Raw genomic sequence first — 23,649 nt, 5'->3', positions numbered from 1 at the left:
TGTGTACTCTCTGGCCTAGGGTTACGACTGGGCTGTAAAGCCGCTGCTAGGAGCTGTAACTTCTGTTCAAGGCGAGCCTGCCGTCTGCTCTCTGGAGTTATAGACCTTAAAGGCTAATTTAACCAGGTCTTGTATTGGTGCCTGTGGACCATCCTCTACCTTTTGAAGTTTCTTACGAATGTCAGGAGCTGATTGAGAAATGAAATAAGACGCCAAAATGGTGGCCCCTGTGGGGGAGGCCGGATCTAACTGGGTATACTGGGTTAGAACCTCAGTCAGTTTAGGGTAGAGGTTAGGATAACCTGGAGGTTATGCCAAGTTAAGTCATAGGCCTGACAAAAGTATCTAAATTCCTTTATGTATATGGTAGGATTAGCTGAGAAATCACCTAAACGCTTCTCAATTTTGGAAAGATCGGCCAATGAAAAAGGGACATGTACTCTGACTACCCCCTCCGCCCCAGCCACCTCTCGCAAAGGTGCTAACACTGTAGGAGGGTGTGGGCAGAGATAGGGGACTCAAGACAGCCAGTTGGGGGCCCCAAAGGAGGCACGGGACCGAGTGGATTACTAGTAGATAAGGAGGAGGAAGGAGGAGTCTGGATGGGAAGGGAGGGGGTGGAGAGAGCGGGGAGAGAAGGAGGAGTATAGGGCAGGTCGGGACGAGAGCGTAAGGCCCAAAAGCCTTGTATGTAATTAATTTCAGACCACTTGCCTAGCCACTGGCAGAAATTGCTGAGGTCGATCACGCCACAGTGGAAAGGAAAATTAACCCCTTCCTCCTGAGGTCTTGTTCAAGCTGTAAGGTTTTTAAATTGGCTAGGAGGCACCCTAAGGGGGTGCTCTTTGGAAATTTGGACTGGGGGGTTTCCCGTTTGTTTCTTCTTTACCAACACAATGGACACAATGGAAATGGAAATGGATCCCTGCCTGGCTTCAAAGCGTCCTTTGGAACCAGCAGAGACAGACTGGATGCTCATGGAGCCAAAGTGGAGATTACCTTTAGGCGGACGTCTTCGTCCTGAACGGGTCTCCCGAGCCACTTGGTGGCTCCAAATGGACCTCAGACCTGCACAGGATTTTGGCCGAGGGAGGTAAAGAGGAGACAAGGGCACTTACCCCAGAGAGGCCGTGAGAGTGAGGGAAGCGGGTCTCAGGTCCTGGTCCGTCTGCGGTGTGGAACGAGGAGGAGGAGAAGGAGGCTCCCCAGACCCTGGGGGCCCTGAGGAGGGGTCTCCTCCCGGGTTCGGCACCAACTGACTTGTTTTTCTAAGACCACCAGAGCGGGCACAAAAGAACCAGCGACTAGGCAAGTGTAGGAGCAAAACTGCAAGTTTATTTTGGTCACCTAAGGTGTGGGGAAGAGGTCTGTCGGCCTCCGGCAAAGAAGGCCGACAGAGTCCCCCCGTGGGGCTCTCGGAGGGCGTTCCTGGAGTCCTGACATCCCCACAGGAGTGAAGGATTGAGGAAGGCCGCGCGTGGCGTCCCTCCGGAGCGGCTTTTCTAGGAGTGGGAGGGCAATAGGCGGGGCACGGGCGTGTCGGGGGGCGTTCCACAGGTGCGACCAGGTAAATCTTGGTCTCTTCGGATTGACATCACCTGGTGCATGCCTAGTTGGTCTGCACCTTCCCGGGTCGCCGGCTGCATTTTCGCACGCGCGGGAAAAGTTGGGGGGGGGATGAAGAACCCGGAAGTGCACCATCTTGCCTCCGCTCATCCAAACACAATTAGTTTTTTAATATGAAATTAAGAAGAGCTTAATTCTTCTTGGAGCCATAAAGACTAGGACCACTGTTCAAGTCATGTTTCTCACTACCATTCTTATTATCCTCAAGCCCACAAAAATTACTGCTTTATTTCCAATTTACTAAAGCTGGCAATGTGAGTGAACACTAGTAAATTAGATGATTGCTTACAGATATAGGGAAACATGCTTTTGCCCCAAAATTGGAAATGAGGAGAACTTCAAAGCAAGGCCACCCATTAGCCATCACAATCAATTGCTGGGAAATTGTTGAGATCTTACTCTATCTAGCACTGTACATCTTAAAAACTAAATATCTCAAATAAATATAGCTAAAGCTTTAAAGTCCCTTGAAGTCTAAAACCTTAACAATGTTTATCAAAGCATGTTCTAGGAATCATCTCCATCAACACACTGGAGTTAGTATTTGAAATGCAGATTTCCTGACCTGACCCCAGACCCATGGACTCAGAAACATTTGGTATTTGCCAAGAATCTGCATTTTTAACAAGTTTCCATTTGCTTCACCATTTCCTTTCAGTATTTTTATGCACAGCAAAGCCTGAGAAATATTACTTGAAGCATGTTTAATCACTTATCACCATCATCAACTAAAAGTAATGTATCACATGCTTCAGTAGAGACATTTTGGAAAACCATAATTTCTACTTTCAAAAAAACCCCAATAGTTTTAAACCATTTTTCACAAAAGAGATAGATGGGCATATTTTATAGAGATTTTGTATTTCGTAAAATTTGTGTTATAGGCATATGTTGAGGTTATATAATTGATGTATACCTGAAGTTGCCTATGTGGAATAATTTTTATTTCTATTTTGAGTCTTAATCTTTTTGTACAAAGTTTATTAACAAATCATAAAGTATCATCTGTGTAAATGTGTTTCATCATTTTATTTCATTTAAAGTGAAGTACAGTTGTGTTTAATTTTTCTATAAATGATATCAGCTAAATAATTTGTAATGTAGTTCACGAGCAGTTAGACACTAATAGAAGTTTTCACAGAAATTTTAATGAATAAAGAAAAAATAAGAAGTTTACTTCAAAATTACTGAAAAATATTTAAGAGAGAAACTAAAGGAAGCCTTCTAGAATTTGACTTACTGATAAAATATTTTACAAGGACAAATAATTAGGTTGGATGAAGTGAGGTAGAAGGATTGAATTAAAATATTTTCATAAAGGGATGAGGTGATTGAAGTAATGAACATGAGAATTTCAAGAGTAATCACAGATTAAAGGGAAAAAATTAAATGATGCAGAGATGGCTTAGTCAAAAGAAAACATTGCTTGGTCTGCTATATACATTCATTCAGTTATGCTGTTGACTTCTTTCTAAGTTCTCTAATTTATGATGTTTTATTCTTTTCCTCAAAGGGAATCTCTTAGTTATAACATTTGTTAGCTACTTTGGAGCCAAACTTCACAGGCCAAAAATAATCGGAGCAGGGTGTCTAATAATGGGAGTTGGAACATTACTCATTGCAATGCCTCAGTTCTTCATGGAGCAGTAAGTCTAAAGCAATCATCTTTTCCTTGCCTTTCCAAACAACTGCATTTCTCCCTTTTATGATGACAATTAATTATGTAAATTTAAGCTTAATCCATGATAACTTTGTCTTACTTTTGTTACATTCTCTTTGGATAAAATTTCAGAACAATTTTATAATTTTTCTTCTGACAATAAACTGTAAAAAAACTGATAGATTACTGTATATTGATATCAACAAGATTAAAGAAAGATTTTACCAACTACACTTTGAGTCAAATGCTTTAATTTAGCTGTGGAGGCAAAATATGTAACTGAAAATAAATTAACATGTGGTAAATGTCAAATAGGTAATTAATGAACACTACAGATAATAAATTCTGGATTATGGAACACTGGCTGGTAGATAATTAACTCAGGGATATATTATCAACTCAAACAACTATTCAATGTCTCAACAGTATCTCTTAGACCTTTGTCAATGGAAGCGGGGTGTCTGTATCCTCTAACCCTAAAGCCTACTTTTGGTACTTTTGTTAATATATGCACATGACTTTAGTAGTTCCAAAGATTTTTACCTATATCATTTTTACCCTTATAGTAACCTGTGAGGTAAGAGAACATAGTTTATCTTTTTTACTTTAGAGCTAAGGACCAGACACCATGACTTGAAGAGTTTTATGACTTTTGTAAATTTAGGTGTCTTGTAATTATGGAACCAGAACCCTAAAACAGGTCACTTGACTTCTCAAGAGCAGTCTTCATACATACCCATGTCACTGCCTTTCTCTGTGTTTATCTACTGCTGAAAAAGGAAATGACTATCAAAAGGTTTCAAAGTAAGAGAATATTTTAGAAAATTATATTTCAAGTGATACTTTATTGTCCACTCTAGATCATTGTATCAGGACAGTTTAAAGCTGGAGAGACTTAAAAACGATCTAGTCTGAACTTTTTTTTGAATTTCTAGACCACTTACATAAGTACAGTCAGATTTTGACCTCCCTGGCCAATCTATCAAGGTAGGGCCCAGAATTCTTCGAGAATTTTCTACCCATTTGGGTGAATTCCTGGGACCCTAAATTTTTAGTTGGGGGATTCTGTGGTTTGGGGCTTCTGCCTGCTCTTTGAACAAACTCCTTCCCTAGGCCAGAAGTTTCCTTGATCATTGAGATTCCACAGAAATGTTATATGTGTTCAGCCTGTAGAAAGAATGGAAAAGAAGAATGAGAAAATGGGTCTCCAACCTGCCTAATTCCTACTTGATCTTAGTTGTGTTGCTGTTATCTGCCGATTCATTGAGCCTCCATGTGACAGTTGACTCAAGGGGAAAAGCAGTTCCACTACTGAAAAAATTAAAAACGTGAAAGTAGTCACATAGGATAGATAAATCCAATACTCTAGACTTAAATCACTCTGCAGTGGATCAGTAGCTCTTCCATGTGACAATGGCTACATTACTTAATTTTTCTAGGTCTCACTTTCTGCATCTTAAAACTGGTATTAAAAATAATTCCTAGCTCATAATGCCATTGCAAATATTAAGTGAGATGACAAAGGTAAAATGCTTATAAAGGTTACCAGCCTAACTAGTAGCTGTGTCATCATTGTTGTGTGTTATCAATCCTTCTAGCTAATTAAGCCACCTGGTTTTAACCAGCAATGGTTTTGTCTTAAAGCTGCTGTATACAGATGAATAATTTTATTACTTTAAGTTAGTGACAAATATCCAATACCTATATAAGAAAATCAGAGGAAAAAATGTATTAAAAAGAAGGTCGGACAACCAGACAGGCTAGTGTTGACAAAGGATATCAAAGGGACAGAGACAGATTCTTATCCAACATTTTTGATATGCTAGAGGATATATTTGTTTACTTATTATTTAATATACTTGCCAAGTACAATGCCAGGTAATGGAGCTATTTCTGTGAGAAAACAAAATAGAACAAACACACACACAATTCTTCCTTCATGAGGCTTGCTCTCTACTGAGGATTATCACTCTAATTTCTTTCCATCTTTACACAACATTAGTCACTAACTGGGTACTTATCCAAAATGTGATTTTCATTCTCTAAGAGATAACTGTGCTCTGTCTCCTTTACAGAAATATCCTTGATGTCCAACAAAAGCTGTTAATCATGGATAGCAACTATTGAGGGCCTATTCCTAATAGGCTGTTTAGTTTTATGTGTTAGCTCATTTAACTTATTAATTTAGCAAGTATATATATATATATATATTTGTGAAATATATATATACTCACACACATATATATATATATATATAATTTTTCTAGGCAGTCAAGAAAGAGTAGTGACAAAATAATCCCTGCCCTCATAGATCTTCTGAAGAGGAGACAGAAAATAAACAGACAAATACAGTATGTCAGAGAATGGTAAGAACTACAGAGAAAAATAACCCAGTAAAGACACATAAGGAGTACGTGTGGTGGGTTGGGGGTGGTTGCAGTATCAAGTAGGGTAGTCAACGTATGGCTCACAGAGTTCATGACATTTGAAGAATACCTGATAATAGTAAAGAGGACAGTCACGTGGATATCTGGGGAAGGAGACTGCTAGCCTAAGTGAACAGTGAAGGCAAAGTTTCTTCAGTAGGAGGAAGTGTGGTGCATGGATGACCTGCAAGGAGGCCTGTGTGGCTAAAAGGCAATGACCACGGGGAAAGCACAGAAGATGAATGCTGAGAAGTAAAAGGGAATGAGAGACTATGTCAACGTTGTTTCTCACTTTGATGGGCATTTGAATCCCCTGAGGCTCTTGGTAAACTGCAGATTGTGATTCAGTGGCCCTGGGGTTGGTGCTGAGATTCAGCTGATGTTGCTGGTCTGCAGACCATCCTTTGAGTCGTAAGGTTAGGACAAGTACAAGTATTTAGTTTGTCCTCTGAATGAGATGCGAAGTTGTTAGAAGGCTTTAAGCAGAGTGACATGATCTTACTTATATTTTTAAAGGATCACACTGACTGCTGCTTGGAGAATTGACTCTGGTGGGCAAGCTTGGAAGCAGGCAGACTATTTAGGAGGCTACTGTAAAATTTCCTACATCAAAATCAAGAGTGCATCAGTCAGGATTTGAATGCAGGTCAGAACTAAAGCTAAAGCCCCTAATATGAAAGCATTTATAATATTAGTCCCAGATTTACATAAGTACACCTTTGTCTCTTCCTCGACAGAGTTTAGGTACAGACCACATCCATAACTCTCATTTTACAACTGTCAATTAAAACCTAAAACTTAATTTTTTTAGAGTATCACAGATAGCAATTAGTAACAAAAGTGGCACTTAAATAAGGTACCAGTTATTTGAAATCAAAATAATTATGATACTTGCAACAGTAACCTGTTGTCAGCAGGAACTGAGTTAAAATAACGAAAAATTTTCAAAATACTCCACGATTACCATGCGTACTTCAATAGTCTTGAAGCATCATAACAGTCAATGGTTTATCTGTAATTATTAACAAAATAAAATTATATTTACCATGATTTCAATGCTAAATGTTTCATGTGTACTTAAGAATTGAAAACAGTCAACCTCATTGAGTGATTCTTAACCTACTATGGTCAGGGAACCTTTGATAAAATTATAAAACCTGTTACCCTCTTCTCTTAAGCATTCACATAAAAACATACATACAAAAATGTTCTTACATTTTCAGTGGGGTTCATCAACCCATTGAGGTGTAGACTGCACAAAACAGATTTAAGTTAACCTATTTATCAACTTGAGTATTTTAATAATGCAATACATCTTTTCTTTACCATGCTGAATAAACTGTTCTTTACTATTAACATGCCAATGCATATTCCTATGAATACTAGCCTTTGGCCAAATAGTACCTGAATAAAATGAGAATCAAGATGATATTGGGATGTTTTCTTACCAGATACCTCTCCCCCAAGGGGTACAAAGAGTGTGGAGAATGTGGCATATGAAGGGTAATTTGAGTGCAAGAGTAGAATTGGGAGACTGTAGATTAGCATTATCACAGGCTGCCCACCAAGCAATGGCCCTTTATCCCAGCTGCTATCATAACCTTATAAATAGGGGAACGGGGGGAATTAGAAGTAACTTGTGGCCGGGTACGGTGGCTCACGCCTGTAATTCCAGCACTTTGGGAGACCGAGGTCAGGAGATCAAGACCATCCTGACCAACATGGTGAAACCTTGTCTGTACTAAAAATACAAAAAGTTAGCCAGGCATGGTGGTGGGTGCCTATAGTCCCAGCTACTTGGGAGGCTGAGGCAGGAGAATGGCGTGAACCCAGGAGGCAGAGCTTGCAGTGAGCAGTGATCCTTCCACTGCACTCCAGCCTGGGTGACAGAGCGAGACTCCATCTCTTAAAAAAGGAACTTGTTGCTATACTAGTAACCAGCAGAGAAAAAGCAAAATATCATCAGGATAAATGGTACAAAGTGTGTCATTTTCCACCCTCCAGAATCAGCCTTGAAATTCAACTATATTTACAACTCTAAATAAAGTATGCTGATGGCAATACATTGTTTAATTATGGCTCTTTCTCTGACTCAGAAAAAATCATGCTTTTATCGAGTTGAATACTTTTTCACCGAGGGGGGAGGTGATTTATAGTCATTAGTTTGCTTTAAGATGAGCCTCTATGAGTACTTTTTACTTTTATTTTCTGTCATTAATTGACTGGCCCAGGTATGGTGTAAAGCACGGGTGTCCAAATTTTGGCTTCCCTGGGCCACATAGGAAGAAGAATTGTCTTGAGCCATACTTCAAATACACTAACAATAGTTGATGAGCTAAAAAGATTACAAAAAAATATTTCATAATGTTTTTAGAAAGTTTATGAATTTGTGTTGGGCTGCATTCAAGGCCATCTTGGGCCACATGCGGCCCACAGACCGCGGGTAGGACAAACTTGGTGTCGAGTCTGTGAGCTAGATCTTCTGGCTACCTCTTCAGCAAAATCTGCTGTTAAATGCTGCCTTGGTTTGGTGAATTAGATTCAGAGACAGCTGAAAGCTCAACCTGGCACCCTAAAGATTCGTAGAGTACACATATAATATTCTTGGTATGATGTTAATGAGTCTATCATGGAGAAAACATTCTTCTTATACAGGTACAAATATGAAAGATATTCTCCTTCCTCCAATTCTACTCTCAGCATCTCTCCGTGTCTCCTAGAGTCAAGCAGTCAATTACCAGTTTCAGTTATGGAAAAATCAAAATCCAAAATAAGTAACGGTAAGATCATTTTTTTGACTTGACTAAGCAAGCTTTAAAAAAAAAGACTTTATATGTGCTTTAGGATGGACAAAAGTATCTATGATTTTTGCTTCCGAAAGCTTTACTACTTAAATTGAGATATCACAATGCCATAAAAATTCCTAGAATATAAAGCAGTGTTTGATTAGATCCTAAGAAAATATACCAGATGATCAAATCTTTTGGAAAAAAAAAGGAGCATTAATTGATAGTGCCTGGGAAAATCTTTCAATGCTTCTGAATAAGTGGGTCTTGAAAGCAGGGTGAAACTAGTTTAGCACATACAACTCTCAATCCATTGCTCAGCTGTGAAAGAAATAAAATTTTCCCCATAAGTCAATTTAATTTCTGTGTTCAGCCACTTTTTGTCAGAATGGCAAAAATGTAATCTCAATTGGACCCAGGGGTTATTTACAATCTAGGGAGCTTACATAAGAGTAAAATGGACACCTGTGGTGGGAGCTCTTGGTGTTATTAGTTCCCTGCCAGCTTAGATATCTAAAACCCCTGTGGTCACAATGTTTGGTCATACTTGTCACCGCGGGCTATCTTATGTCCATGTTCATACTTTTTTTTCTCACAGCAGCTCTCTCTAGCATGGAAGTGGCCATCTTAGATACATGGAAATAATTACATTTTTCACCTGAGCTAGGATGCAGGAATTTCATCAAAGCGTCTAGTGTTCTAGATGGCTGATGCATACGGCACAGCAATGCTTTGTCTGAGACACCCTTGGGAATACAGGAATACTCTCTTCTATATCACTGTAGACACTGGAAGTCCCGCGAGTCAAAGGCAGGAATCTCAACTAGACTGAAATAGTCTTGCCTCCTGCCTGGGCTTCACCTGGCCGAGGTAACACAGGTTTTCCTTACTCAGAGTAGCCATGAATTTATCCACAGGTGTTTACTGTGTCTCTAGGACTCAGTACAGGGAGGGAGAGCAAATCCCCTCTTTTCCCTTCAGCTTCCCTTCAGCATCAATATGCTCCACACTCCTTCCCTGCCACCTCCCAATTTCACCCCCTACTCCTAACCGGAGGAACCACATTGGATACAGGCAGAATGGAAGCCTTTTTAAAATTAATATATACCTGCGATCCAGCCAAATCTCTTATCTATTCCACAAGACCTTTTCACTCCCCTAATATTCTCATTAGTACTTTCTGTTGAGATGTCTTTTTTTTCTGGGCAATGAACCCTGTCTGTTTGAATGAAGGGAGGGGACAAAGGACTAAAAACATATGGAAGTGTGGAAGGAGAAGGAAGAGGAGAGCACAGAAATGTAAAAAGTTTACCCTCTCCTGCTGTATCAAAAGAAAGAATGCATTCTAGACAAAGAGGAGAATAGGAAAGGGGGTAATAGATATGTTCAGGAGGATGCATTCAAATCAATGGACAAGAACAGCATCCTTGTTTATGTAAAAATATAACGGATAATAAATATGGTTTAGGTTCAAATAAGAAGGCAGGGAGCTGACTTAAGGGCTTGCAGTTTCATCTGTATACAATGTACAGTCAGGGAAGGTGTTTTGTTTTGAAAGAGACATGATATAATGACAGCACAGCTAGTTAGGAAATATTTAAACCTGTAATGTAAAAAGGTGAAAGGTGAAAGGTTAAACATAGACTCAGTAACTAAAATGCTTTTAATAAAAGGACAAGTTAGCGGGCAGATACAGAGAAAGACAGACAATTATTTTCTTTCCTTCAGGTGAGGTCTTGTTCCCTTAACATCTGTTTCCTTAAACATAGTGGACACAAGGCTCACCCTAAAGCTGATAGTAAGGATCTTCTCAAAAGTGCTCCACATACAATCCTTATCTCCCCTACAACACTCTACAGCAGAGCTGTCCACAGAACTATCTGTGATAATGGGAATGTCTTATATCTTTGCTGTCCAATATAGTAACCTCTAGCTACAGGTGACTATTGGGTATTTGAAATACAGCTAGTGTGACAGAAAAATTGAATTTTAATTTTATTTAATTTCAATTTTAATAGCCACATGTGGCTTATGGTTACTGTATTAAAAAGCACACACCTAAGATGTCTACACTTCTCTACTACAAGACTCTCCTACCAAAAAGCCTCTTAGAATTATACAATTGCTAGGGCTAGAATGTACAGTAGAGTTAATTTTAGAAAAGGAATTCATATAGTATTTTTGGAAGCAGAATAGAAATCCAGACAAGACAAGTGAAAATTCCATGGTCATTTGAACTTTTCTAGAAGAAGCAGAGTCAGATAGAATCCACATGAGTGCAAAGGAGTCTTTTCTGTTAGTTATGCAGTCTGATTCACTTGCCCAAAGGTGTTCACCTTGGATCTTTGCGTAATCTATTCTTCAAAGCCAAAAATTACTTTAAGAGTTATTAACAGGTAAAGATAACTCCTACTTCATAGGATTGTTAGGAAGATTCAATTAAAAAATGCCTGCAAACCAGTTAGTTCAGCACGTGGCAGAGAAAGAACATTCAGCAGTGATGATTGTTGGAGGTTGTTAACATTATCAATTTTATTAAAACACCTAAACCTTCAAAGCTATGCTTCATTTATGATATGAGGGTAATTATCCTAGTGCACATGATCATATTAAGACATGAGTTTTACAAAAGCATTTAAAAATGGTTAACATTGAATTTTACTCTAAAAATGCTGTCAAAATGTTTATTTTGTTGGAATAACCATACTGCTAAAGTATAGGGATTTATCATTTTTATGTAAATTTGTTTCCAAAGTCCTAAAAATGGTCATTCACTAGCAAACAAATATAAATGTAGGCAATACTGCCCAAATGTTGGAATATCAATCATATAAAAATTCAAATTTCAGATAAAACGGAGTGAACAATAAGATTACTTGTGATTTCTGCTGAAAAATAGAACTAAAAATTAAGGTGAGAAAGACTTTGTTCAAAAGAACTAAAAATTAAGGTGAGAAAGACTTTGTTCCAAATTTTCTGTTTTGCCCCAGATAGATATTGAATGTCACTGTAGTGTGGTAACTCAAATAGCTCAGGGCAGGAATGAAATGGAAAGGAGAGAATAAAAAGTAAAGGGATCAGGAGCAAGAAGCAATAGAGTTGCTCGGTGAAGTCTCTCGAGGATTTACTCTGCCTAAAAGGTTGAAGATATAAAACATTTTTAGAACTTGACCAGACTCCCATCAAATTATGACTATTGCACAAAAAGTCCTGCGTTCTAGTTCAGTTTAAGATATATTGTAGAAATGCAGAATAAATACCTAACTTTTATAGTGATCTATTTTCAATCTTCTGGTTTGTTTTTCTTTCAAGAATGTGAAGTGGACACTAGCTCTTCCATGTGGATTTATGTTTTCCTGGGCAATCTTCTTCGTGGAATAGGAGAAACTCCCATTCAGCCTCTGGGCATTGCCTACTTGGATGATTTTGCCAGTGAAGACAATGCAGCTTTCTATATTGGTAATACTGACATATTGCTTCACTCAGCTTCTTGGGAAGAAGGGTGTCTAGTTTTCTGAATTCCACTCTATGCTAGATTAAATGTGGAAGCTTTGTATACTTGATATCCAACTCCTTTGTTTAGCTCACACATTTCTGAAGTGCACACTTAAGATTTGGATGGTGAAGACACCACAGTTAGAGGGATCTATTGCATTAGAAAGGGAGCATCAGATTAAAAGAAAATAACTGTGAGCTCAACTGCAATGATGTATCACCTTGTGAAGGTATCTTCGTGGGCTTCAGGTTTCATAGGTGATTTTTAGTGGGTTAACTATACAGCTAAAGCATTTAGGTATTTTAGTTTACTTAAAAGTTTGTTTCTTGAGCCCTAGAAACTGCTTTCCATTTGATGAGCCCTAATTATTTTAAGCTATGAGGGACAGGCAACGAGAAATCTTGAGATCTCAAAAGCAGGTAGAAATGGATAAAGATAATTATTAAAAAAAAAAAAATAGAAGCAAGGCATGAAGCTACCTCATCTCTGGAACACATTCCAGTAACTAGACCAGCAACTAAAAATCACAAAAACCAAAATAATATAGCAGAGGCAAACTTCTAAGGTAAGATGCATCTACACAGCATTTTTTTGGTTTTCTCTGATGTCTTAATATTAAGCTAGAAACACACGTCAGTCTCTCCTTTTTAAATTTTTATTGTACCCTTTCCTATGGTGTTGACACACATCAGTCTTGATTTCTTGAAATTCTGATCTTTTAGAGGTCTCACGTTCAGGGACAGAAAGGCAAGATTTAAATTCATTGAAGGGACGCTACAGCTAGGTCCACTGTATACTCTTGCCTGGGCTATGCTCTGCAGGACTCCAGGGGGTGCTGGTTACACCCGGATAGGCTATAGTTAAGATCACAGCTCTTATTCTAACAGAAAACTCCAGTAAAATCAGGAACTGGAACTGCAACAAACACTTCATCACCTGCACTAGGCAATTACTCTGGAGACTGGAGGAAAGGTCACAGCCAGAAGAAGCATACAGGTGCGTAGGTGTCCCCTTCTTCTCTAGGAACTCAGGGCTTGTTCTCTTTTGCCTCTGGTAAAAAGTATCTGGTAACTGCTGTTTACTCTTCCAGTTAACTTAATCTCCCATGAATATGTGTGTTTTAAGCCTTGTGGTGAAATGAAAGACAGATTGGAGATGTTTGGAAGGGAAGAAGTACCTTTCTGGTTATTAGAAATGGTGTCCTTTAGGCCATCTGTTCCACCTATCTATGAAGGTTGACCTGAATGGTCAAGAGGGTTCCAGAGAGCACTTTTCCTGCTCCAAATCCTAGTACCTTTGTTAGCTGTATCTGGGGATCTGCATAGGTTCTGCTCTCACTAATGATCCCACAGAACCTCGGAGTGAATGGATGCAATTTTTTACTAAGGTGGAAGAAATCCATGTGAATGTCAAGACAAGTCTTATGCTTAACTGAATGTAAAATGTTTTTGACAAACTATCAAAATTAATGCAATTCCAATTTTTATCAATGGGCAATCTAATCCTAGGAAATACAGTTTGTTCCATTTTGGAAAATTAAGTTCCTCAGAGTATTAATGTTATTTTCTTACTAAGACATACTTAATGCCTTAAAATTGTTCATTCTTCTCCCAAAGCAGTGAAGGACTTATTTTCTGATTCAATGTGGTTTTAAAGTTGACTAAACACATGCAAATGAGCTAAAACATTTTGAGCTACTTACTGGATCTCACATTTCTTGTTTAAAATTGTATTAATTTATCAAAGTAAATAAATGACAGCTTTTTTCTTCCTTTTCTTTTATTGGTGCAGGGTGTGTGCAGACGGTTGCAATTATAGGACCAATTTTTGGTTTCCTGCTAGGTTCATTATGTGCCAAACTATATGTTGACATTGGCTTTGTAAACCTAGGTAAGGGAGTTTATTTTTTATTTATTCATTTATTTTAGTTACTGTAACATTTTTAATGGGAACAGTGTGGAAATTATCAAATTGCCTTTTTATAAAATGGCAGTCGTAATCTTTCATAAACTAAAAATTTTATTATTAATATAGTTATACAGATTAATAAATAGAATATGAAAAATAGGTGATGATTAGAACTGGATGACCAATGATTTGTTATTAAGATGTATCCTTTTTCACATCTGGTTTGTCAGTTTAAATGCATTCCAGCATAGTTAAGACTGAAAACTGTAGCTACTTGTTCGTTCTTGTTGGCTTCAGGTGTGTCAACATTTATTACAGTTATGTCAATTAATAATGTATTTGGGGACTTGACAGAAAGACTAAGGATTTAAAGTCTACTGGCAACCAAACAGCCCTTCTTTTTATTTTTACTCTACAAGTCCTTTTTAGGTAGAAGCATATTATAGCATATTATCGAGCAAGACTGGCTTTTCTTCTGGGATATTGCTTGTGTAGGAAATAAATGGCAGAGGGGACACTGATCTTTCCATAGCTAATAATTTGTTTCTATCTCTGTGAGATACACCCTCTAGAAATAGATGGCATTTGTCAGTTTTTTTTAAAGAATTCCAAGAGATCCGTTACAAACTAAACAAGTTTCACTTAAAAAAAAAAAACGTGGAAATGCATTTTGACGTTCGCATGTTAAAACAAGAGCAAAATTCTTGCATTTAAATCAAACAAACTACAAGGCAACCTTCAAAAATGTTATTTACTCATTCATTAGTTCCCGTCCAATTATTTTGCATTTACTTTATGCCACGTGCTATTCTACAGCTCTGAACAAATCAGTTGAGTCCCCTGACTTCACAAAGTTTAAAATCCACTGATGGATTTTAAAGACAAGAAAGTATAGATGTGATGAGCAGTACAGAGGAAAATTGTTAAGGGGAAGCGATTCACATGCAGTAATAACCAGTCTAAGCATATTATCCAGTATAATTCAGTGGCAGTTGAGCCTGCTTCTCAAGGGACCTGTGTTTATTTTGTTCTCACAGAATGTTATGATAGAATATAATGAAATGTTTTCTAGGTTCTTGCCTAGGAAGAAAACAACACCCACATGGTTTGATTCAAAAACCTATCAATACTTATTTTTAGGCAAATCAGAAATGATTTCAAAAACAAAGTTTTTACGATGAATAAAATACTAAAGTTTTGCTTACACATACAAATACCGCTTCGTATCCAGAATAGCTCTGAAGTAGTATTAACCACCATTTATTAAAAAATATTCCACTGATTTTAATGAATCTCAAATTTAGTATCATAGTGAGAAGTTTCCACGGGGTTTGGACTGGAGGGTGCAGGGCATAACTCTTCAAGTAAAATCTCACACAGATATTCAATATGTAAATCAAATGAAAGTGATGCTGATATAGAGGAGCCACCACATGAGGTTTTGAGCCTTCAAAGTTCTCCCCATGGGTTGCCTTCCTTTTACCAGGGGTCTCTGTGCAGAACCTGAGAGCAGGGTTTGAAAATCATGAGGCGGCCGGGCGCAGTCGCTCACGCCTCTAATCCCAGCACTTTGGGAGGCCGAGGCGGGCGGATCACAAGGTCAGGAGATCGAGAACATCCTGGCTAACACGGTGAAACCCCATCTCTACTAAAAATACAAAAAAATTAGCCCGGCCTGGTGGCGGGCGCCTGTAGTCCCAGCTACTCAGGAGGCTGAGGCAGGAGAATGGCGTGAACCCGGGAGGCGGAGCTTACAGTGAGCCGAGATGGCGCCACTGCACTCCAGCCTGGGCGGCAGAGCGAGACTCCATCTCAAAAAAGAAAAAAAGAAAATCATGAGGCCTCTTCCAGAATTTAGACTCTTTATTTTTAATCTAATGAACAAAAGAAAGTATCTCGCTCCAAAAAGCACTCTCTTTCCTTCAATAACAGAGATAATACAGACATAGCTTGTTTTACTGTGCTTTACTTTATTGTATTTTGCAAATAAAATAAAGTAAATTTAAGGTTTGTGGCAACCCTGTGTTGAGCAAGTCTATAGGCACCATTTTTCCAACAGCGTGTGGTAACTTTGTGTCTCCATGTCACATTTTGGTAATTGTCCTAATATCGCAAGCTTTTATTGTTATTTATTATTATTATTATTGTCATACCCATTATGGAGATCTGTGATTGTGATATTTGATGTTACCATTGTAATTGTTTTGGGGCACCACAATTGTGCCCATATAAGACAGCAAATTTAATTGATAAATGTTGCATTTGTTCTGACTGCTCCATTGGCCATTCGCCTGTCTCTCTTTTTGGACTTCCCTATACCCTGAGACACAATAATATTGAAATTAGGCCAATTAGTAACCCTACAATGACCTCTAGGTCATTGTAGGTGTTCAAGTGAAAGGAAGAGTTGCATGTCTCTAACTTTAAAACAAAAGCTAGAAAAGATTAGGCTTAATGAGGAAGGCATGTTGAATGCCAAGACAGGCGAAACTCTAGGCCTCTTGCACCAAACAGTTACCCAAGTTGTGAATGTAAATTCTGGCAGGAAATTACAAAAGTGATACTCTAGCAAACACATGAAGGATAAGAAAGTGAAACAGCCTTATTGAGATAAAGTTTTAGTAGTCTGGAGAGGAGATTAAACCAGCCACAACATTCCCTTAAGCCAAAACCTAATTCAGAACAAGGCCTAACCCTCTTTAATTCTATGAAGGCTGAGAGAGATGAGAAAGCTGCAGAAGAAAAGTTTGAAGCTGGCGGAGATAGGTTCATGAGGTTTTAGGAAAGAAGCTGTCTCCGTAACACAAAAGTGCAAGGTGAAGCAGCAAGTGCTGGTGGAGAAGCTGCAGAAAGTTACCCAGAATATTTAACTAGGATTATTGATGAAAGTGGCTATGCTAAATAACAGATTTTCATCCTAGATGAAATAGGCTTCTACTGGAAGAAGATGCCATCTAGGACTTTCACAGCCATAGGGGAGAAGTCAATCCTGACTTTAAAGTTTCAAAGGACAGGGTGACTCTCTTGTTGGAGAGCTAAGGCCACTGGTGACTTTAAGTTGAAGTCAATGCTCATTTAACATTCTGAAATTCCTACACATAGACTCTTCCTGTGCTCTACAACTAGATCAATAAAGATGTGCTGAATAACAGCACATCTTTTTGTAGCATAGTTTACTATTTAAAGCCCACTGTTGAGATCTACTGCTCAGAATTAAAAAAAAGATTCCTTTCAAAATATTGCTGCTCATTGGCAATGTACCTAGTCACCCAAGAGCTCTGACAGAGTTGTACAAATAGATAAATGTTTTCATGGCTGCTAACATACCATCCATTTTCTACCCCAAGGATCAAGGAATAATTTTGACTTTCAAGTCTTATTATTTAAGAAACATAGTTCACAAAGCTATAGCTACAATCAATAGTGATTTCTAATGAATCTAGACGAAGTAAATTTAAAACCTTCTGGAAAGGATTCACCATTTTAGATGCCATTAAAAGCATTTGTAATTCATAGGAGGAGGTCAAAATATCCACATTAGCAAGAGTGTGAGAGAAATTGATTTCAGCCCTCCTGGATGACTTTGAGGTGTTTAACACTTTAGTGGAGAAAGTAAGTGCCTATGTGGTAGAAATAGCAAGACAACTATAATCAGAAATGAAGCTTGAAGATGTGACTGAATTGCTGCAATCTCGTGATAAAGCTTGAACAGATGAGGGGTTGCTTCTTGTGGATGAGCAAAGTGAATGGCTTCTTGAGGGGGAATCTACTCCTGATGAAGATGCTGTGAACATTACTGAAATGACAACAAAAGATTTAGTAAATTACAGAAACTTAGTTGATAAAGCAGTGGCAGGGTTTGAGAGGACTGACTCCAATTTTGAAAGACGTTTGACTGTGGGTAAAATGCTATCAAATAGCATTGCATACTACAGAGAAAACTTTCATGAAGGAAAGAGTTGATCTATGTGGCAAACTTCATCATTTTCTTATGTTTATACATTGCCACAGTCATCTCAACCTCCAACAACCACTGCCCTCTTCAGTCAGCAGCCATCAACATTGAGATGGCTATTCACTGAAGGCTCAAATCATCATTAGCATTTTTTAGCAATAGCAGTTTTTTAAATGAAGGTATGTACATTTTTCAGACATAATGCTATTGCATACTTAATAGACTACAGTATAGTTAAACATAACTTTTGTATGCCCTGGGAAACAAAAAAATTCATGTGACTCTATTGTGAGATTCACTTCATTGTGGTGGTCTGGAGTTGAACCTGCAAAATCTCCAAGGTATGCCTGTGATAATATCCAGATTAAAAAAAAAATAGCATAGATGAATTACTAGGTATTTTTATGATGTTATAGAGTTTTGCAATAATTTATTTTTAAGGAGATTATTTTAACATATTAGCTTTGCTGTTTGTATTACTTAGCCATCCCCTCTGTCTTTCAGATCACATAACCATTACCCCAAAAGATCCCCAGTGGGTAGGAGCCTGGTGGCTTGGCTATCTAATAGCAGGAATCATAAGTCTTCTTGCAGCTGTGCCTTTCTGGTATTTACCAAAGAGTTTACCAAGATCCCAAAGTAGAGAGGATTCTAATTCTTCCTCTGAGAAATCCAAGTTTATTAGAGATGATCACACAGACTACCAAACACCCCAGGGAGAAAATGCAAAAATAATGGAAATGGCAAGAGGTAAGTAAAATTCTCCATTTTGAAGCATTTTCATTTTGATGTTGGGACTTAAGGAGATTTATAAATTATATCCTTCACTTCCCTTCATGTATTAAAAAAATTGAGAAATCATATCAGAAGCAAAACTGGAAACTGATGTCAGCTTTATTACTGAACAACTGATTGCAGTACACGACCAAAGACCAAAGGCTTGACAGCCTTTCCTGCTGATGTCCCCACCTTCTCACACCTCCTCAGTTTAGATCCTACAGTTGTCTCTACCCAGGATTGCTGCTTCCTGTAACTCTGTATATACAGAAAATAAAAGGCTTAATCTTCAGGGTTGGCAGTGTTTCTACAGATAAGATCTATTCATTTGAGAGATGTGTATCAATGCGTGTCTCTCACCAATGATCAATGCATGTCTCTCACCAAGGGTGAGTGTTCTGTAGGCAAAAACCTAGTGTTCTAATGAACCCCCTTCATGGAAATGAGGAGCTCCTCTTCGTGTCCCTTCGAGCAATAGTTACATTTGCAGAAACTCTTCACATGTCTAATTGGTAGTCTACATAATAGGAAAAAGGGAAAAGATCAATGCTCATTTCTCACACTAAAATTCACATATTAAATGGAGATAACTCTCGTATTTCTTTCTCTTTGACCACAAGATAAGTTTGAGGAATAGAGACAAGAAAAGTGAAGGTCTTTATGTCCTGCTTGTGACTCCCAGCTGGATGATAGGGAGTATTCTCATCCTTTTCATCTTTTGCCCACATCAGTTAGAGGAATCTGTTCTTTTCTGACTCTTACCTTTAATATAACCTATACTGCATGTCTGTAGAAATGAGTGCCTATGTCTGTATTTGAACCTAGCCAGATCGCAGGTTGATGCATGCCAGTGGCTTACTATACGTAGTGTATGTGTGCGCCAAACTATGACTACTCCCAAACTCTGTGACAATGGAAAGTCCCGTCACCACGGCTACCTCTTCCATGCATGACAGCAACTTTAATTAGTCTATGTTATTTTTGTTTTATAGATTTTCTTCCATCACTGAAGAATCTTTTTGGAAATCCAGTATACTTCCTCTATTTATGTACAAGCACTGTTCAGTTCAATTCTCTGTTCGGCATGGTGACATACAAACCAAAGTACATTGAGCAGCAGTATGGACAGTCATCCTCCAGGGCCAACTTTGTGATCGGTAGGCTCATCTGCCTTTCATGCTTCCTCAGAGGGACTCTCTTAGATGTACCTGATTAACTCGGGAATCTTGGAGAAGATCGTTCCAAGATTTAGGTAATTTATGACATTTTAGATGAGCTCAAAAAGTAGCAAGAATTTTGTAGCAAGAATTATTCGCATCTGTGGGTAAGTAACCCAGAGAGCACGCAGTTCTTGAAGTGATATCTTTGAGACGAAACATGCATTTTATGAGGAGTTTGTTAATAATACTGGATATTTGTCTTTTAAGTGTAGTGAAAGCCTCAAAACAGTGACCATTTTACATGAACAGTTTCCAGGATTATATAAAATGGACAATGAGATAGGTTAAAAGATGTTCATTCCAAAACAAAGCTTGTATTTTCACAGTCAAAAAACTTTTCTGACTCCTGGCAACTGGGTTAGTTCAAAGGGTTGTGTTTCTAGCAACACGGTCAATAGTAAGATAGAAAAGTATGAAGAAATGAAAGAAGAGAAACCAGAACCTACAAATACATGATGACCACCACTGTGGAAGTAATTAGATATAAAAAAAAACTAGATTCATTTCTTTAATCCATGAAGATATCATTTAATGTTACTGTTTCAAGGCATAAAATATTTTGTTTCTTGGGACATACTCCTTTATGATAAGAGACTCCAGTGGTATAAAATAATTTTCTCTTAGTATTGTAAAAAATCACTCTATATTTCTACCTCTGAAAGAGACCTGGAAGGATTAAAAAAAACAGCCAAATGTATTTTAGGAGATACAATTTTTCTATGATAATCTTGGTAATGGGCACATAGCACATGCTAATATAATTGACTCTTAGTTTAAAAGATTTTTCTCCAAAATTCTTGATGTTAAGGTTATATCACTGAACATTTTTACTTTTAACATCAATTGGTTCAAATTAATTTTATTACTTATTGACTTATTTATTACTAATCGTATTACTAAAGAAATATTTTGTGGCTTTTTTCTCCAATACCCCATGCATGCTAATCATTGCTTTATATTGATTTTAACATGAATAGATGAGGATTTAAAGTTTAAGAGAGACTTTATTTCATTTTTATGTGTATACTGAGATATAACTTATCAAGAGTTAAGTCTACAGACCTTAAACAGTTCAGATGGATACATACATATATGTGTGTGTGTATATATATGTGTGTGTGTGTCACATCCAGCATTCAGAATATACAGAATATTTTAGCTCCCCAGAAAGCTTAAATCTCCTATCAGTCAATACTTTTCCCCAAAGCATTAACTATCCTAAACTATATTATCATAGACCATCCTTGCCTGTTTTTGAAATTCATATAAATTAAATGGTATATTATATACTCTTTTGTGTCTAGCTTTTTTCAACTGAAGTGAAATCTATGAGATTATTTTCTATTGTGTATAGCAGTGTTATATTCTTTTTCATGCTGTGTCATATCCTATTACATAAATAAACCACAGTTTGTTTATTCATTTTATAGTTGATGGACATTTCTGTTGTTTTCTGCTTTTAATTAATAGTTATTTATAATGCTATAATAGATAATATAATAATATGTATTATAAATAATATACAATTTTATATATTATGAAAATAATTATACATACAATTATTTATAATGGCATTAGAAATTATGATTTTATATGTATATGTGTATATTATATTATAAATTTATGATAGTATTATAAATGATTACATTATAAAACATATATTTAAACCATGTAATATATATTATGTATGTAATATTTATTAATTACATATTATATATTATATGTTATAATATATAATAATAAATTATATAAAATAAATATAATATATACAACATGATCTATAACTATCATATATAATATATAAAATAATTATTATAATTATTTTTATAATTATTATAACTATTTTTATAACAATTATTTATAATAGTATTATAAATCATATTATAATTATTATTTATAATAGTATTTTAAATATAAAGGCAGAAAAAATACAAATAAAAATGTGTTTTAATATGTGTTAATATAATATATATTATTTATAATTTATTATAGCATATTACACTATATAATAAGATAGTATTATATATTATATTATAATTTATGGTATATGATATATAATATGTATAATATAATATATGGTAATATTATAGTAACATAGTAATAACATATGATATTACATATAGTATATTACATATATTATAATGTATAATAATAATGCTATTATAAATAATATATTTATAATAAAAGCAGAAAACAATGTTCCACATGTTTATTGGTGGGCCACTATGCTCATTTTTCATGGCTATACCCTGGAGTGCAATGGACATTTGTGTTGTTTTCTGCTTTTAGCTAAGAGTTATTTATAGTACTATAATAGATAATATAATGTATATTATATATATTATATTGCTAAGTGCAGTTGCTAAGTCAGAGGGAGAATATGTGTTTAAATAGAGTAGATATTGCCAAAACACAAGGAATTGTGCAAATTTATACTCCTATTAGAAATGTAAGAGCATCCCAGTTGCCCCACATCCTTATCAACACTTGGAATTGTTAATTCTTTTCATTGTTACCATTCTTATGGGTGAGTTGTGGTATTTCATGGTGGTTTAATTTGCATTTACCTAAAACTCTATTCTTCAAAGTTTCTGACATGTCATGTCTACAGATAATTCAAATACTTTTGTGAGAGATAAGTAATAGTATCTAACAATTTCACATCATTATAGCTAGGATTGTTCCTGAGATCATCTTGGTTTCACATTAGTAAGTATAGGGTGCAGCCGACTAAGGGTAAGCGGGCCAATTATTCAATATCCTCCCACCCTTACTTTGATTATTTGTACAATGGTGAAAATAAATATATCACTAGGTTGAAATAAAGATGAAAGTATACAGATAAAATGCATGGTAAATGCATATATCTCTCATTCAATAAATATTTCTGTCTTTCTTCTTCAACCTTTCTCTTTTTTTCTTAATTTTTTTTTAACTTGAGCTATGGAATAATGATCTTCCTGCAATAAAATGTGAGATAGACACAAAGAAGCACACTTCTTTTACTTATTTGAGAGAAGACATTTGACATACCATGGAGGGGAGAATAAACAGAAATTTCCTGACATGTTCAAGGGCCAACTGTTACAGTGACAACTTAGCCTTGCTGTACATGTTTTTAAATGTTAGCCACATTCTTTCTAAAGTTTAGAGAGAGCATTTTTTCTCATGCTAATTACTTTAACTTTGTAGAAAAAATATTAAAGGAAAATAAATGACAATAAAATTTAAATTCAAAGGCTGGGAAGCATATTGTGAAATGATTTGGCTTTTTATTTAATTTAATTAATTTATTTATTTATTTTTGAGACGGAGTCTCGCTCTGTCACCCGGGCTGGAGTGCAGTGGCCGGATCTCAGCTCACTGCAAGCTCTGCCTCCCAGGTTTATGCCATTCTCCTGCCTCAGCCTCCCGAGTAGCTGGGACTACAGGCGCCAGCCACCTCGCCTGGCTAGCTTTTTTTTTTTTTTGTATTTTTTAGTAGAGATGGGGTTTCACCATGTTAGCCAGGATGGTTGGCTTTTTAAAGTTTGTGGAATTTTGAAAAGATTTTTAATGAAAGAAATTTGGATAGACAGCTAGATTTGCATTTTTTCTTTTGTCATTTATTTATTTATTTTTATTTTTCAACTTTCATTTTGGAATAGGGAGTACATGTACAGTGCAGGTTTGTTACAAAGCTATATTGCATAATGCTGAGGTTTAGGGTATGACTGAACCTGTCGCCCAGGTAGTGAGCATGGGTACTTTTCAATCTTTCTTTTCTCCTTCCTTTCCCTCTCTAGTAGTTCCCAG

General features: G+C 36.7%; 1 protein-coding gene across 4 annotated transcripts in view; it reads left to right on the top strand.

The window, feature by feature from the left end:
• Positions 1-23,649, top strand: part of SLCO1C1 (solute carrier organic anion transporter family member 1C1) — a 69,562-nt gene that overhangs the window by 10,279 nt on the left and 35,634 nt on the right. For all 4 annotated transcript variants that reach the window (XM_033222714.1, XM_033222715.1, XM_033222716.1 and 1 more), the window contains 6 exons: positions 3,140-3,272; positions 8,368-8,492; positions 11,811-11,957; positions 13,786-13,884; positions 18,362-18,607; positions 19,627-19,791. In XM_033222714.1, the coding sequence (XP_033078605.1) occupies positions 3,223-3,272; positions 8,368-8,492; positions 11,811-11,957; positions 13,786-13,884; positions 18,362-18,607; positions 19,627-19,791 (832 nt within the window). In that variant the 5' untranslated portion in view covers positions 3,140-3,222. The remainder of the gene's footprint in view (positions 1-3,139; positions 3,273-8,367; positions 8,493-11,810; positions 11,958-13,785; positions 13,885-18,361; positions 18,608-19,626; positions 19,792-23,649) is intronic.

The sequence above is a fragment of the Trachypithecus francoisi genome, unplaced genomic scaffold, assembly GCF_009764315.1.
Source record: "Trachypithecus francoisi isolate TF-2019V2 unplaced genomic scaffold, Tfra_2.0 Lachesis_group11, whole genome shotgun sequence".
NCBI lineage: Eukaryota > Metazoa > Chordata > Mammalia > Primates > Cercopithecidae > Trachypithecus > Trachypithecus francoisi.
This window is presented reverse-complemented; position numbering and strand designations above follow the sequence as displayed.